This window comes from Rhizopus delemar, genomic scaffold (assembly GCF_000149305.1).
Source record: "Rhizopus delemar RA 99-880 supercont3.2 genomic scaffold, whole genome shotgun sequence".
Taxonomy (NCBI): Eukaryota; Fungi; Mucoromycota; class Mucoromycetes; order Mucorales; family Rhizopodaceae; genus Rhizopus; species Rhizopus delemar.
In genome coordinates this window covers 2287886-2304731 of record NW_027137828.1, presented here as the reverse complement: position 1 = coordinate 2304731, position 16846 = coordinate 2287886, and the positions used below count along the sequence as shown (strand labels likewise).

The 16846-nt window shown below is 38.1% G+C and overlaps 8 protein-coding genes across 8 annotated transcripts; 4 read left to right on the top strand and 4 right to left on the bottom strand.

The window, feature by feature from the left end:
- Positions 1-2427: 2427 nt before the first annotated feature.
- On the top strand, positions 2428-2726 carry RO3G_03115 (uncharacterized protein; the record flags this gene model as incomplete). The annotated part of the gene is made up of 2 exons (XM_067657706.1): positions 2428-2543; positions 2609-2726. The coding sequence occupies 2 exons, from the start codon at positions 2428-2430 to the stop codon at positions 2724-2726; spliced, it is 234 nt and encodes a 77-aa protein (XP_067513807.1).
- Positions 2727-3535: 809 nt separating this feature from the next.
- RO3G_03114 (uncharacterized protein) lies at positions 3536-4544 on the bottom strand (the record flags this gene model as incomplete). The annotated part of the gene is made up of 3 exons (XM_067657705.1): positions 3536-3963; positions 4261-4318; positions 4422-4544. 3 exons carry the CDS (start codon positions 4542-4544, stop codon positions 3536-3538), a joined length of 609 nt encoding a protein of 202 aa, XP_067513806.1.
- Positions 4545-7045: 2501 nt separating this feature from the next.
- RO3G_03113 (uncharacterized protein) lies at positions 7046-7555 on the bottom strand (the record flags this gene model as incomplete). Its single annotated transcript, XM_067657704.1, has 2 exons — positions 7046-7465; positions 7502-7555. The coding sequence occupies 2 exons, from the start codon at positions 7553-7555 to the stop codon at positions 7046-7048; spliced, it is 474 nt and encodes a 157-aa protein (XP_067513805.1).
- Positions 7556-9188: 1633 nt separating this feature from the next.
- Positions 9189-10211, top strand: RO3G_03112 (uncharacterized protein; the record flags this gene model as incomplete). Its single annotated transcript, XM_067657703.1, has 1 exon — positions 9189-10211. The coding sequence occupies one exon, from the start codon at positions 9189-9191 to the stop codon at positions 10209-10211; it is 1023 nt and encodes a 340-aa protein (XP_067513804.1).
- Positions 10212-10299: 88 nt separating this feature from the next.
- Positions 10300-11310, bottom strand: RO3G_03111 (uncharacterized protein; the record flags this gene model as incomplete). Its single annotated transcript, XM_067657702.1, has 1 exon — positions 10300-11310. The coding sequence occupies one exon, from the start codon at positions 11308-11310 to the stop codon at positions 10300-10302; it is 1011 nt and encodes a 336-aa protein (XP_067513803.1).
- Positions 11311-12649: 1339 nt separating this feature from the next.
- On the bottom strand, positions 12650-12952 carry RO3G_03110 (uncharacterized protein; the record flags this gene model as incomplete). The annotated part of the gene is made up of 1 exon (XM_067657701.1): positions 12650-12952. One exon carries the CDS (start codon positions 12950-12952, stop codon positions 12650-12652), a length of 303 nt encoding a protein of 100 aa, XP_067513802.1.
- Positions 12953-14611: 1659 nt separating this feature from the next.
- On the top strand, positions 14612-14887 carry RO3G_03109 (uncharacterized protein; the record flags this gene model as incomplete). Its single annotated transcript, XM_067657700.1, has 1 exon — positions 14612-14887. The coding sequence occupies one exon, from the start codon at positions 14612-14614 to the stop codon at positions 14885-14887; it is 276 nt and encodes a 91-aa protein (XP_067513801.1).
- A 773-nt stretch (positions 14888-15660) lies between these two features.
- On the top strand, positions 15661-16821 carry RO3G_03108 (uncharacterized protein; the record flags this gene model as incomplete). The annotated part of the gene is made up of 1 exon (XM_067657699.1): positions 15661-16821. The coding sequence occupies one exon, from the start codon at positions 15661-15663 to the stop codon at positions 16819-16821; it is 1161 nt and encodes a 386-aa protein (XP_067513800.1).
- Positions 16822-16846: the final 25 nt, after the last annotated feature.

The window sequence follows — 16846 nt, the reverse complement described above, 5'->3', positions numbered from 1 at the left end:
CATGTTCTTTTAAAATATGTATTGTATTCATGAGAGTTCTTTGATAAGAAGAAGTATCAACTAAAATAACCAAATCCAATCCAATGTCAGGAATATTGCTAATCTTTCACATAATTGAAATAACGCGTAAAATAACATTATTCAATTCAGTGAGGAATTCCCAGAATAAAAGATAATCTATGACAGACATACAAAAGAACAAATGAAAAGTTTTCATAATCATAATTATAGATAACACTTGCTAAAGTACCTGAATATTAGAAGAACGATAACAATAGAAGATATCAAGCCACTCACTCAATAAGATATAAATACCTGCCTTCAATTAGAATAATTTTTACTCTAACTTAAACTGAAATAAAGATCAGTCTCAAAAAGTATCCAAACTGTTTCTTTATTTTTGTTTCTACCTTTTCCTTTATTATTTAAACCATTATACAACAGCGGATTCACAATTTTCTATATTCAAAAAACGACTACTTATCATTCTGATTAAAAACCAACCAACTTCTCTAAGGAAACCGGTTCTATGTCATTCTCAGCTAGAAATGTGTTACCCTTTATATTATTCTGATGTAAATAGATGGATTGTTTTCATTAATTTTTCCGTACTTATTCTCAATTTATTTTTTCATACTTTTTTACACAAAATGCCATCTGCTTCATCATCTCGTAGCTAATATGGTATGAAGTCTGTGTTGCATGGTAGCAGGACAGTTGCTGATATTTACGCCGAACTCCATATTTTCCCATCACTTGTCTATCGATATACAAAGAAGCTAAAGGTCAATATCTCAAGCAGTCAGCCAGGTAGACCACCAATTGTGGCTGACGTTACCAAGAATTACATGAAAATCCAAATCATTAGGGGACAGCTACAGATAGCCAAAGGTGTGTATCGACTGCTATTGGAACCTGGGCTCTCTATGCTGCATAGTTCGACAGTTGACGAGTTAAAATCAATGAACTTCCATGCGAAACTGAAAAAAAAGAAGCCATTTTTGGCAAAAGAGCATACAAAGAGAAAGCTAGCTTAGGCCAGAAAATATCGCAGCCAGTGTATTCATTCGTAGCGACAAGTAGTCTTTTCAGGTGAAGTGAAAATTAGTATATGAGCATCTGATGGTGTCAAGTACTACTGGGTAAGACCAGGCGATGCTTTACGTCCAACCACCTGGACTTTGCAGATAAGCATCTACGTGCGCAATTATTTACGTAGAGGCATATAACTAAAACAGTGGTTGATATGGGTGTCAAGCTTACGATGGATTGTAAATTCAGAGGTTTACCAGCAAATGGTTGATGTCACATACATGAAAATGCTAGGGTACTACAGTTTTGACAAGTCTCAATTTTACCTTCAGTTAGCTAAGAACCCTAACCAGAAGTTGAAATTGACAATCAAATACTTGGCTGTGACCAACATCTAATGTATTAACTATTAGCCATTGCAAAGTTTATACTTATATCCAATACAGCGTGTTTAGCACCAGCATAAACTTCAAATCAGAACTTATGACACACATGCATGTGACGTTGATTATCTATGGGAAAACGTTGATATGGAATGGAACAAGTTTATTATCTATCTTCGCAAACAATCTGTAGATACCATGCAACTAAGAACTGAAGCTGTTATTAAGGCAAAAGAAGAGCACACAGCTTCTTAATAAAAATGACATTTTTTTGCAGAAATCAGAATATGGAATTTCTCACATATCGTAAGCCATTCCTCCTCAACTAGTATCACACAAGTCATTTTAATAGCATTAATATAAGTACAACAGAAAGTACTTTTATGCTTTAACAGGAAAGAAGCTTCTGTGCATTAGTTTGCCTGGAACATGGAATTAAGCGAGAATTGAACTAAGGTTGCAACACTTTTTTCACCTACTGTAAATGTCGTCCAGATAATACACAAATCTGATGCCTTGCCTTCGTAATGGTTCTAATGCATAACGCATGATCTTGGTGAACACTCTGGGAGCAACACTGAGGCCAAACGCCATTGACTTGTACTGATATACAGTGGGTCAAAAAACTGCATCAACGCAACTTAGTTTTTCTGAAATACCAGTATAGCTCTGTCAGTTTAAGATCAAATATTACGAAACTTGGAACCAAAAGAGTTACTACTGTTACTACTTATTGACAAGATTTTAAAAGTCAGACGCGGAGTATTGATATAAGGAGTACTCAGCAAAAAGAGGAGGTCGGTTGGTGCAGTTTTTTGACTTTTGAAATGAAAAGGTATTTGATATCATATGTCCGGATTGAGACTATCCCGGCAAATTTAATCTAATTTTTTCTACACCTAGTCACACTGGAGACCTTAAAATAAAGTTTTTTTTCCGATTGTTTTCTTTTTTTTCTTTCCTACTTTACCCAAACCCATCGTACATCGTCAGTATCCATCCATCATTAGAAATGCCCAAAAAGCTTCCATCCGATATTCAAAACAGTATCAAAGCATTATTAGAGAACAGTGCTGATCCTGCAGTCATTGGGAAGCGAGTTGAAGTGCATAGAAATACCGTCAATAGGTATGCAAATAAGTGGATACACGATAGAATACGTAAAAGAGGAGGTAGACCGAGTATTGTGGCAGAGTCAACACGTCGATACATCAAGAGACAAGTGATCATAGGTTGTTTGAAGACTGCCAAGGATGTGCAAATGAAGTTGGAGGAGCTAGGACACCCTATGTCGTATCAATCGGCAATTAATATCTTACATTCAGTTGGAATTTATGTTGAGAAAAAAAAAGAAGCAATTATTGACTGAAAAGCACAAGAAGGCTCGACTAGCATGGGAAAAAAAGCATCAATATTGGACAGTACATGATTGGCGACGTGTCATCTTTTCTGATGAGACGAAAATCAACATTTGGGGCTCTGATGATTGCAAGTATTATTGGAAAAGAAAATGCGATCGTTTACAGCCTCACCATATCGACGTTACTGTGAAGCATGGGGGCGGTGGTCTCATGTTATGGGGTTGTATAACCAGCGAAGGACCTGGATACGCATGTCAGATCTATAATGGTACCATGAATTCAGAGGTATGCCAAGAAATCCTTGGTACAAGTCTAAAAGACACTCTGGAGTACTATGGTCTTAACTGGGAAACGTCGGTATTTTAGCACGACAATGATCCTAAACATCGATCAAACTCCAAAACACAATGGATGAAGGATAGTGGCATGATTTATTTTGACGATTGACCATCACAAGGTCCAGATCTTAATCCTATTGAACATGTATGGCATCATTTGAAGTTAAAGCTGAGCATGTATGATAACAGGTCGGCCAGCATCCATGAACTGCGGCAAAGAGTCGAAAATGAATGAAATTCGTTTACTAAGGAACAGTGCATCAAATATATAGACAGTATGCCCGACAGAATACAAGTAGTCTTAGCAGAAAAGGGTGGATCCACTAAATATTAGAAAAGTCAAAAAACTGCAACAACCGACCTCCTCTTTTTTCTGAGTGCTCTTTAGATCAATACTCCGCACCTGACTTTGAAGCTTTTGTCAATAAGAAGAAACAGCAGTAACTCTTTTGGTTCCAAGCTTCGTAATATTTGATGTTAAACTGACAGAGCTATACTGATATTTCAGAAAAAATGAGTTGCGTTGGTGCAGTTTTTTGACCCACTGTACTACTCCCTGGTGTTTGAAGGTTGAGTATTGTTGGGACGTTGGGTGTATCGGCACTACTACATATGCATCCTTGAGATCCAGTTTACACATCAGGTCGTCTTTCTCTATGATATGTCTTAGAGCTGGCACTCCCTCAATCTTGAAGTGTTGATATTGTAAAAATTGGTTGAGTTGGGAACAATCTAAAATCAGTCTTCTCTTCGTTGGTTCCTGGATCGTAAAGAAGTTGGACAAATAGCTCTCGCTTTGGCTCGCCGAGACTTCTATAATCACGACTGTCAAGAATTTTTCGATTGCTACTGTTTTAATCGTAAGATTAAATAAAAAAATTAAACAAAAAAACAATAGCAGCAATATAAAATTAAAATCCTTCTTTATTGCAGATTTCTTTATATTGCAAAAGAGCTCCGTTTAATGGATAAAAAGTTGGCATCTATTTATATTCTTTGTGAGCGTAGATATAAAAGATATAGACTCGGCAACGATGTCGTGCTGAAGAACCAATGATTAAGCTAAAGCTTGTCGATGTTCTAATATATGCATCTGAAGTTGAACAATAGAAATAATAACCAGTCAATTAACTTTGATCTAATTACTTTTGGGGGTTGACAATTGATTAGACTCGCTAGGATGACAAATACTGATCTTATTGTTCTAAATTTGGAAAAGTGTGGAATTGTTCAATCATAGTTTAATCTTTGTGTATCGTTATTTATTTTAATACAACTGATATCTTATAGAAAATAACTATGTTTACAACAGCTACAGAGATTGCTTCTTGATCCAGTGGTGATAGTTTCATTGGTTTTATCTTCCATGGAGATGGCTGTGATCGGAATTGGAGATGATAGCCTTCTGCTATCACCGCTGTTGTAAACATAGTTACAGTAGGTCAAAAAACTGCTGCAAGGAATCCATTTTTCTTGGTTTTTGTAGCGCACATCCTGTTACAATGGCACAAACTGCCTCTGTTCCCACATAGTAAATCTTCTACATGTCTTGAGAAATCCGAAAGAGTTTAAGCCCTATTGGATGAGTATTGAAGGAAGTATGAGATGCGCAATTTGAAAATTTGGAAAAACGAAAATTTGAACGGAATGAATTTATTTATTAATATTTAGTTGAACCTCCTTTTCTATTAATAATCTCTTGAGTTCTTCTCAAAATGTTATCTACATGCCTTTGGCAAAGTTATTTATCGAAGTCAATTCATATTTCATCAACTCGTTCCCAAAGCACATCTGTGTTCTTTGCTCTACGTTCGTAATAATTGAGCTACAACTTCAATGGATGCCATACGTGCTCGATTGAATTTAAGTCCAGGCTCTGAGCTGGCCAATCGTTAATATAGCTCTCTTGGTTACTACATAACTAGGCTATTGTAAATTATGCCTTGTGCTTTGGGTCATTGTCATGCTAAAATTAAATGTTGGACCAGTCGAAATTGTAGTACTTCATACTATCACGAAGCGTAGTGTTCAAAATATGCTGGTAAACACCCGAGTTCAAGTTTCCATCGTAAATTTAGCAAGCATATCCTGGTCCTTCAGAGGTTATACAACACCAGGACATCAATTTGCTAGCTTCATGCTGGATTACAAAATCCAGGTCATGATGTTGAAAAAGGTCACTTGGCCTTTTCCGATAGTGATTATCACCATCAAAGCCCTATACGTTGATCTTGGTTTCATTAAAGTAAACGATTTGTTGTCAGTCAACCATTGCCCAATCCTGATGCTCCTTGTTCCATTTCAACTGATGCTACGTATGCACTTTTGTCTGAAATGGCTCCTTTTTTTCTATCAGAAAATGGAACTCCATTGATTTCAGTACGTTAATTTCTGACTGGTATGAGATATCGTAGCCAAATCCAACAGGCTCCCGGTATACCTCTTTGGAAGTCTTTAAAACCCGTTCAATGACTTTTCTTTTGATTAACCGCTTCGTCACTTTGGAGACTACTGCAGGTCTATCACCTGTGCTCACTGTCCTACTTGAAAACAACGTTATAAAGTATCTACTAACAGTTGATTCATGTAATCCAGTCTCCTTAGCAATATCATATTTTGATGTGGATCCGGTTAATGTCTGTTTGAGATCGTTTACTTTCTCCTCTGACAGTGATTTATGCATGCAATTGACGAGAGGCTAAAAACGAGAAATAATTTAAACAAGGGAATATAAAATTTAAAATAAAGGAATTGTAAGCACTCTTAAATACAGATAACATTCTAATCACGTCAAAAGTGAGAAAAATTGTGATGGCAACCGGTTGGGTTGTATTAAAATTCGCCATTTCAAACATATCTGAACAAGTAAAAAATGTCGGATGTTCATAATACTACCTTTAGCGATCTCAAATTCCACCAATAAACATTGCCCATATCCGATAATCGACGAATAAACGCACTTTCTATTGAGGTACAAACAGTCAAAGTTTGAGATAGTTTGGTGCAGTATCCATGGACAAGCAGCTGTAAAACATGAATTTTGCAATTCCTTGCAGCAGTTTTTTGACCTACTGTATTTTCTATAAGATATCAGTTGTATTAAAATAATAACGATACACAAAGATTAAACTATGATTGAACAATTCCACACTTTTCCAAATTTAGAACAATAAGATCAGTATTTGTCATCCTAGCGAGTCTAATCAATTGTCAACCCCCAAAAGTAATTAGATCAAAGTTAATTGACTGGTTATTATTTCTATTGTTCAACTTCAGATGCATATATTAGAACATCGACAAGCTTTAGCTTAATTATTGGTTCTTCAGCACAACATCGTTGCCGAGTCTATATCTTTTATATCTACGCTCACAAAGAATATACAGTGACCCACAAAATTGTCCCAATGTTTCGTGATTTTCTCTTCTAGAGCATGTAGAACCATAGTTATTAAGCTAATGTACACCTTGTTGTACATCATTCAATAGCCAAAGTCATGTAGAAGCAAAAGACGTGACGCGAATTCAGATTAAGACAGCGCCAACGGAGATAGAGGGGTGAAAAAACTAGCGGTGCATTGGGACAATTTTGTGGCACTTTTGAAAAAAAAACAAAATGGTTTATTTATCTGACATTAATAGTCAGTCCAACGTCCTTTGTTCTTGATACATTGTTTTATACGCTTAGGCAGTGTTTCTATAACCTTTTGACACTCTTCCAGCTTCATTAAGTCATACCAAACTTCAGTTACTCGTTCGTATAATTCATTCATGCCTTTTGGTGCTGTTTCATAATTATTCAGCCTTCTCTTTAACAATGACCACATATTTTCAATTGGATTTAAGAGGGGACTGTGCAGGCCACTCCAGGATGTTGTAGGATTGCTCTTTAAGGTATTGTTTTACTAATTTAGACGTATGTTTGGGATCATTGTCATGCTGGAAGATCACTTGATGTCTTTTTAGTCCCTAGCTTATTGGTTCCATACTCAATTGTTCGCTCCAGTTCATCCTCCAAAATCTCTTTGTACAATGTTTTATCCATGTTACCATCGATTTTGCACATCCAACCAACTCCAGCATAAGTAATGGTACTCCACAGCATGATATTACCTCTACCGTGTTTTACAGTCATCTTCACATGATGCGATTTCAGGCTTTCTCCGGGTCGAATCCAAGTCCAGGTCCGTCCATCCGAGTTGAATCTGTTGATTTTTGTCTCATCCGACCAAACAACACGTTTCCAATCATCTATTGTCCAATCCTTGTGAGCCATACACCAAGAAAGCCTCTTCCGGATGTTTTTAGCACTAAGCAAAGGCTTCTTTGGCTTCTCAATAGCACCAAGGCCGGCCTTGCGAAGGGTTCTGCGCACGGTTTTAGCACTTACTTTTCTTCCGGTGTCTTTTTCTAGCTCCTTAGCCACCTTTGTTGCACTAGACATGCGGGTTTTGGTCACTTGGCGCACACAATAACGCTCATCAGCCGCAGATAGCACCTTGGGCCGACCAGCTTTTGGCTTTCCAAGTCCAACGCAATGGGTTTTTCGGAGTCTCCCAACAGTACTCTTACTTAGGCCAGTAACACCTTCCACTTCCCGAACCGACTTACCTTGTTTAAGTAAAGAAATTGCTTGAACGAGTGTATCTTGAGAGACTTGTTTCATGTTGAGATATAATGGGCGAGTAATAAATTAGTAGGAGATTAAAGCTTCAGCAATGAGTAAAGATCAACTTAGAGTCATACGATGTGCATTTGTAAACAGTTTGGTACATCTGTACAACTTGTAGGTCGATATTTCATCGCTTTTCGTTTTTTTTCAAAAGTGCCACAAAATTGTCCCAATGCACCGCTTGTTTTTTAACTCTTCTGTCCCCGTCAGCGCTGCTTTAATCTGTCTTTGCATAACATTATATAGCTCTACATGACTTTGGCTATCGAATGATATACAACAAGGTGTACATTAGCTTAATAACTATGGTTCTACATGCTCTAGAAGAGAAAATCACGAAACATTGGGACAATTTTGTGGGTCACTGTAAATAGATGCCAACTTTTTATCCATTAAACGGGGCTCTTTTGCAATATAAAGAAATCTGCAATAAAGAAGGATTTTAATTTTATATTGCTGCTATTGTTTTTTTGTTTAATTTTTTTATTTAATCTTACGATTAAAACAACCGCCAATGGCCATTTGTGATGTACTGATCTTTCCCATTGATGATAAAACTTCTGTAATCTCCCCCCGGAAGGATCCCATCTTTTGGCGTGGTGTAGTGCGTTATTGTTTTTGTTGGTTGTTGTTGTATGTTCTGGTAAAGGTAATAACAAAGATAAACCAAAGAATACTTTTTGAGACTGAACTTTATTTAAGACAATCTTAATTGTTAAAAAGAAAACATTACAAAGTCTACTATTTATATTCTTCTATCAGTTGGCGGGTAAATGAGTAGTTATGAGCGTAGATCCAATCATTGACACGTTTAATTGTAGAATGATCACTGAATCGATTATGAAAATTTTTAATTCGTTGTTTTTATAGATCTTATTGTTCTTTAACCGATCTGGGAGAGTTGTCCCGTCTTCATTGAGAGGAAAGATATACAGTTGTTGGAATAATTGTTCGAATGTTTTGCAATTTTATACATTTTGCTTTGTATCTCTGCAGTCAGATAAGATAGAGCTACAGTAGGTCAAAAAACTGCTGCAAGGAATTGCAAAATTCCGGTTTTACAGCTGGTTTTCCATGGGTACTGCACCAAACTATCCCAAATTTTGACTGTTTGTACCTCAATGGAAAGTGCATTTATTCGTCGATTATCGGATATGGGCAATGGTTATTGGTGGAATTTGAGATCGCTAAAGGTAGTATTATGAACATCCGACATTTTTTACTTGTTCAGATATGTTTGAAATGACGAATTTTAATACGACCCAACCGGTTGCTATCATAATTTTTCACATTCTTGACATGATTAGAATGATGCTAGTATATAAAAGCGCTTACAATTCCTTTATTTTAAATTTTATATTTCCTTACTTAAATTATTTCTCTTTTTTACCTTATTACCAATCGCATGCCTAAACGACTGCCAGAAGGAAAAGTAGACGATCTCAAGCAAGCATTAACTGGATCCACATCAACGTACGATATTGCTAAAGAAATTGGAGTACATGAATCAACTGTCAGTAGATACTCTAGACGGTTGTTTCCAAATAGGACAAAAAGCATAGGTGGTAGACCTACAGTAGTCTCCAAAGTGACGAAGCGGTTAATAAAAAGAAAAGTCATTGAAGGGGTTTTAAAGACTGCCAAAGAGGTACACCGGGAGCTGGTTCAACTTGGCTACGATATCTCATACCAGTCAGCAATTAACGTACTGAAATCAATGGAGTTCCATTCTTCAATAAAAAAAAAGAAGCCGTTTTTGACAAAAGCTCATATGCAGCATCGATTAGAATGGGCCAAGAAGCATCAGGATTGGACAGTAGAAGAATGGCGAAAAGTCGTCTTTTCTGATGAAACCAAGATCAACGTATGGGGCTCTGATGGCTGTAAGTATTATTGGAAAAGACCAAATGATCCTCTTCAACCGCATCATCTAGAACTTACAGTCAAGCATGGAGCAGGCAAATTGATGATGTGGGGCTGTATAACTTCTGAAGGACCAGGATATGCTTGTCAAATTTACGATGGGAACATGAACGCGAATGTTTATCAGCATATATTGGACACTACGCTTCGTGATACTACGCAATACTACAATTTCAACTGGTCCAACGTTTACTTTCAGCATGATAATGATCCAAAGCACAAGGCAAAATCTACAATAGACTGGTTAGATAATCATCAAGTGCGGTATATTAGCGATTGGTCAGCTCAGAGTCCGGACTTAAATCCAATAGAACACGTATGGCATCAATTGAAGTTGAAGCTCAGCTGTTACGAACGTAGAGCAAAGAATACGGATGAGCTTTGGGAACGAGTAGAAAAAGTATGGAATGGCTTTGACAAAGATCTTTGCCAAAGGTATATCGATAGCATGCCGGCAAGAATTCAAGAGGTTATTAATAAAAAAGGAGGGTCAACTAAATATTAATAAATAAATTCATTCCGTTCAAATTTTCGTTTTTCCAAATTTTCAAATTGCGCATCTCATACTTCCTTCAATACTTATCCAATAGGGCTTAAACTCTTTCGGATTTCTCAAGACATGTAGAAGATTTACTATGTGGGAACAGAGGCAGTTTGTGCCATTGTAACAGGATGTGCGCTACAAAAACCAAGAAAAATGGATTCCTTGCAGCAGTTTTTTGACCTACTGTACTTAATTTTAGCTTCAGGTGATGCCAAATGTGTTCAATCGGGTTTAGATCTGGGCTCTGAGCAGGCCAACTGTAAATAGACTTGCTGTCGAAGTTGTTTTCTTCAAACCAAGCTTTTGCAACCTTTGACGTATGTTTCGGATCATTATCCTGCTGGAAGTAAATGCTTTTAGGATCATAATTGTAGTAATTTAGGGTGTCCATTAGCATTGTATCCAATATATGTACATAATCCTCTTTCTTCATTGTTCCATCATAAATACGACAAGCATACCCAGGACCATCGTATGTAATACATCCCCACATCATAACGTTGCCTCCACCTCCTTTTACTGTCAAGTCAAGATGGTGGAATCGAAGCTTGTCATCTGGTCTCTTCCAGTAGTACTTCACACCTTCTGATCCCCAAACGTTTACCTTAGTCTCGTCTGAGAATATCATACGACGCCAATCGTCTTTTGTCCAATCCTTGTGGGCGTTGGCCCATGCAAGTCGCTTTTTCATATGAATAGCCTTTAAAAACGGCTTGTGCTTCTTGATACGGGCCTGGAATCCCATCGATTTTAAAAGTTTTAAGCAAGCAGAGTAGCCAATTACGCATCCAATATCACATAAATATCGTTGTACATCCTTCCCGGTCTTTAATTTACCTGTTATGACTGACCGTCTGATGTAGGACTTGGTAGTAGCTGTAATTTCGGACTTACGGCCTGAGTTAAGGGACCTCATGTTTGGAAACCATCTTCGCTTATAGTCACTGATGGTGCTTTTTTTGACGCCAGGCACTCGTTCTATGATTGATGAGTAAGGATGACCAGATTTGAGTAAGGACTTGATGTTATTTTGTACATCCAAAGGCAAAGAGCGAACCATGTTTATATAAAACAGCAATAATAACGAAAGAAGAAGAAAGTATGCTAAATCAGCAAAAAAATATAGATATTTATAGTTTTTTTTTGATTATTAATATGAATGTAATGTATTATTAATCATCTAAAGCAAAAGTGACGGCTTCTGAGTCAGCAGCATTGAACAATCTGGGAAATTAAAATTCTATGGGGCACCCTGAAAAATGGTCCGGATGTTGCTCAAATGTTGGATCTCCTGTGGCTCTCTTTGAAATTTTGTGTGACGTATCAAATTTTTACTACAAATAAAGTCATGTTTTCTCTTCAAAATAATGCTTGTTTCGTTTAATTTGATTGAGATTTGGTAAAGATACAGTAATATTTGTGAATATTATAAAAACATCCGGACCATTTTTCCACCTACTGTATATCTGGGCGAACATTGGTAAGGAGACCAAAAGGAGACACAAGATCTAACAAGTGCAGGTTAAATGGTTTAATTCTTTCCTTGAATATTGGCGCATAGAGACAATCTGGTTCAGACAGACGACTAAGGTGCCAAACGAGTCGTGGGTGGGCAGATTGTGGTGGTGGTGGTAGTAAGCAAGACAGCGTGACAGGGCAGTGATCAGATCCAAGGGATAGATCTTCATGAACAACCATGCGTGGAGCTATCAACTGTTGGGAGCTAAGGAAAAGATCAATGATACTTTGGAAATGCTGTCCTGATAGGCGACCAACCCGATTGTGTGCACAATAAGTTGGAACACCATAGGCGAGCTCAGCATTCCAGCAGATAAGACTATGTTCGACTAGCCAGCTATAGAGCATAGTACCTCTTGTATTGGAACGCGAACCCCCCAAGAAGGCTTGAAGTCTTGCGTTGAAATCGCCACAAAAGATGGTGTTGGTTTGCGATGGATGGGTTTGGTATGGTTAGTCGGTCAGTATGTCTAAAGCCTCAGCGTCGGACAGGGCTGGTGGGAAATAGACACAGTGTATAAGGAGTGTGGAGACTTGACAGGATAATACATACGGTGATGTGGATGGAAAATGAGTGACTGGGTAGGGGCAATCCGGGTGAACAAACAAGGAAATCCCCATTTGGCCACGAGGGTTACCCTCTACTGGTATGGCATAGGTGTGGTATTGACCCCATGGAGTGGGATACTGTAAAGGAGACAATAACCATGTTTCAACCATAAAGAGTAATGTGGTGTTGGGCATAGCATCAGTGATTGCTGAGATGGTATGACGAGCACAACCATTAGCATTCCATATAGTCATATTAAGAGTATTAGTATAGTTATCCAAAGGAATGGACTGGGTGGGCATAATATTAGTATCATTATTGTTTATACTATTCATAATTCTTCGACAGGTTCACCAGCACCAGAAGGAGAAGAGAGAGCAACAGGACTTGGGCTTGAAAAGGCTGTGGAAGTGTCAGTGGTGAAGTGTTTAACCACCTCAGTCATGACACTATCCACAGTTGGATCAGCAGTAGTGGTGAGGGCAGCAGCGGGACCACGGTTTGACGCAACCTCTTTGAATTGCTCAGGAGTGATCCAGGACAATTTCAAAAAGGCACGGGCGACAGAAGGACGGTTAGCTTCACGGATATGGTCAAGTGCTTTTAATAAACGCTTTTGATGAACGTCTACCATTTTTTCTTTGCGTTGTTTCTTTGTGAGAGATGCAAATGCTGGGTCTCTAAGGCAAGATTCAGCACGAGGGTCAAAGTCAGTGATGGGCTTTAAGCCAGACTTGGCCAAGATAGCGGTCGCATCAACTGCATAGTCGTTGTTTTGCCAAATATGAAATAGAAGATAAAAACTACAAAAAGACGATAGTTGTGAAACTAAAGATTATATATGACTTTATTAATAAAAAATATTGAGGGTATTTATACTTTTTGAATGTCTGGGTCTTTACCGCTATTTCAATTGATCGGTTAAAAGAATGATATGGAATATAAGGAAGGATAGTGGATAATCAATAGCCGCTGTCTACTTGACGAATCAAGGGACAATGAAGTAATTAAACTATTGATCTAACGATAATTATAGAATAGGATTGAACTGCCGTTGTTGTAATCAGGTTCCGATATAGTCTTTTAAAACGCTGGTAGGACTGTTGTATAATGGTTTAAATAATAAAGGAAAAGGTAAAAACAAAGATCAAGAAACAGTTTGGGTACTTTTTGAGACTGATCTTTATTTCAGTTTAAGTTAAAGTAAAAATTATTCTAATTGAAGGCAGGTATTTATATCTTATTGAGTGAGTGGCCTGATATCTTCTATTGTTATCGTTCTTCTAATATTCAGGTACTTTAGCAAGTGTTATCTATAATTATGATTATGAAAACTTTTCATTTGTTCTTTTGTATGTCTGTCATAGATTATCTTTTATTCTGGGAATTTCTCACTGAATTGAATAACGTTATTTTACGCGTTATTTCAATTATGTGAAAGATTAGCAATATTCCTGACATTGGATTGGATTTGGTTATTTTAGTTGATACGTCTTCTTATCAAAGAACTCTCATGAATACAATACATATTCTAAAAGAACATGTTTAATTGGAATTGATTGTATGATCTTATTTAAATAAACTTATATTTTATTTTATTTTAATTATGATCTTGTATTAAGACTTATATTTATTAATGTCAACTACAATCAGTTACTGTTCTACAACAAGGACAACAGGGCAAGATTGGCTATTGCAGAATTCTCACGTTTATTAATAGAGATCTGGTTAGACTATAATTCTGTAGTATCCAAGTTTATCCATGAATGTTCACTTTATTAGTTGTGTGGATACAACAGTCGTTATGAACTAAAAGAGCAACGATGTTATTATCAGGATAATGAACATCGAGGATACGCCCATTGTCCAGTTTTAATTGTCGAAGCTTCCTTCGTAGACTTGATATACAGTGGCTACCAAAACCGTTCGCACAAAACGTATGTTTTCCTTTCTGAATCTTTTGTGACCTATTGCGCATAAAAGATACCATATCTAATACATATTTCCTAAGAGTACAAGCTCTTGGCTTTCTGATGAAGTATAAAATGTCATCCTATGCGCACCTTAACTCGTACTACGGAGAATCAAAACTCAAAGGCACATTCGAACGGTTTTGGGGCCACGCTTGAGGAATTCTTCGATTGCGATAAACGCAGTCACTGCACCCTCCAATTCTTCCAGAACTTTCGCTTCTTACTAATTCACCACTGCGCATTATTTTTTTGCCTTTTTTTCTTTGTCATTCGCACATTCTCATTTCGACATCTCGACATCTACCAAGTAATTACCCAACATGCAACCATTAACAGAAGATCGCAAGAACACTATCGAGTTTTACCTTCGTCAAGGTTTTTCTTATCATAAAATTGCAAAGTTAGTCAAAGTATCATCCTCTACTGTTCATAAAATTCGTTTGGAGTTAGGCTTGCCTGCTCGAATTGACAAAGGTGGTAGGCCAAAAGCGCTCACTAAGCAGGAACAGCAGCATTTCGTTCGTGCTGTAACAGTAGATGGTCTCGAAAATGCTGTACAAGCACAGCAGTCGTTAGAGCAGAACTTGGGCAAGTAAGTTTCTGTAAATACTGTACGTAGAGCGTTAAGAGATGCTGGTTTGGTCTCATTTGTCAGGCCAAAGAAACCTTTAATTAATGAAAGAAATAGAAAGAAGAGGCTCCAATGGGCTCGTCAGCACATTGACTGGACAGTAAACGATTGGATGAACGTCATATGGTCTGACGAAACCAAAGTCAACCGTTTTGGGTCCGACGGGAAGTCTTATGCATGGAAAGTGCCAGGCCAACCGTTAAAAAAGCACCAGGTTTGTGAGACAGTGAAGCATGGAGGAGGCTCTATAATGGTATGGAGCTGCATTAGCTGGTACGGTCCAGGCTATATTGTGGATGTGGGCAAGAACATGACAAAGGACGTTTATTTGGAGGTTTTACAAGATGACTTGATGAAGTCTTTGGCCTGGTATATGGAAGAAAGTGGAAAATTTACGAGTAAATTTATCTTTATGCAGGACAACGACCCCAAACATACAGCTAAAGTCGTATCAAAATGGTTAAATGAGCAAGAGTTTTATGTAATGAAATGGCCACCACAATCACCGGACTTGAACCCAATTGAAAACATGTGGCAATTACTTAAAAGACGGCTGTTTCCATGGTTCTTTCCGACGAAAATAATTTCAACAAGAAAAGTGGCTTAGCCGAGTCGCCTCAACTCAACACCAAGGCTACATCAACGTCCAAAACATCAGCACAACGATCTTGGGCACGGGTAGTGACCAAAAACCGTAAATCACTGTTACATTCGACTAATTCTTCCTCGACGGCTAACATGGTTACGCCCACACCGAGCACTTTGGATGCCCCGATGATCTCTAAGACCAGTATATGGCGAACAGGCCATGGTTCAGGCAGTGTCTTTATCGATATGACAGGTCGCAAGGAATCGAAAATCGAGTTTCTCCATTTGGTTGCTCAACAATATCCTTCTCGCGTAGGAGTCCTCACTCAACAAGTTGGAACTCTTAAGTTTGCTGAGATTAATTTTGCACCTGATGACGACGCATTAAGTGAATGCCTGGCGAACGGTATTACTTTTGCAGATAAATCAACTATCTTACCTTGTCGAGCGCTTGACACTCACATGCAAGTTGTCCGTCTGCGTCTGTCCAACTTACCCTTTTTGAATGAGAAGGCCTTGATGAAAGGTCTGGAAAAAAGTTTGAGAAAATATGGAGATATTTTGGACGTTGGGATCCTTTTAGAGCCCACTACAGGTACCTATATGTGTACTGGTTATGCCGTCCTTAATGTGGCTTCCAAAACTGAGACTTTCGAGCCTTTAACTCATTTGATTCCTTGGGACGAACAACGGGAGTGTGGTTTCTATGCAGTGTGGAATCAGATGCCTGTGTACTGTCGCTACTGCCATGAGGAAGGTCATGTCGTAGCTAATTGTCCTAAGCGTAAAACTAGACATACTTGTTGGAATTGTGGCGTCGTAGGTCACATAGCTGCCGAATGTTCACGGGACAAACCATCCAAGAAAGCTCGTAAGCAACCTGAGCCTCCTACTAAGCTCATTGATACAGTTCAAGTAAATAATGTTCCTCCAGAAGTGCTACCAAATGACGTCTGCACTCCTGATGAGGTCTCTGAGGAGCTTATGGAAGATTTAGTGGAGCCTGATGCTCAAAATAATATGTCTGAGACTCTAGACACAACTGTACCAGTTGATGTCCCTGCCTCCACCTTGAATGCTGAAACCGCTTCTAAGCATAGTGTCAAACGGCAAAAGAAAGATCGTCGACCTACCCCTTACGTTCTACCAGCCACTCGCTCAAAACTCACTTTGCTTAAAGCCCAGCTTCCCACACCCGAGCAAGACGAATTTGTGGATAATACATCACCTGTAACTAATACAGCCCATTTGGACTCCTCTTCCTCCGGTACCTTAGCTGGGGAGGACAGTTATAACATCAACTTACAATAATATGAGTAATAAGTCCAAATCCTTA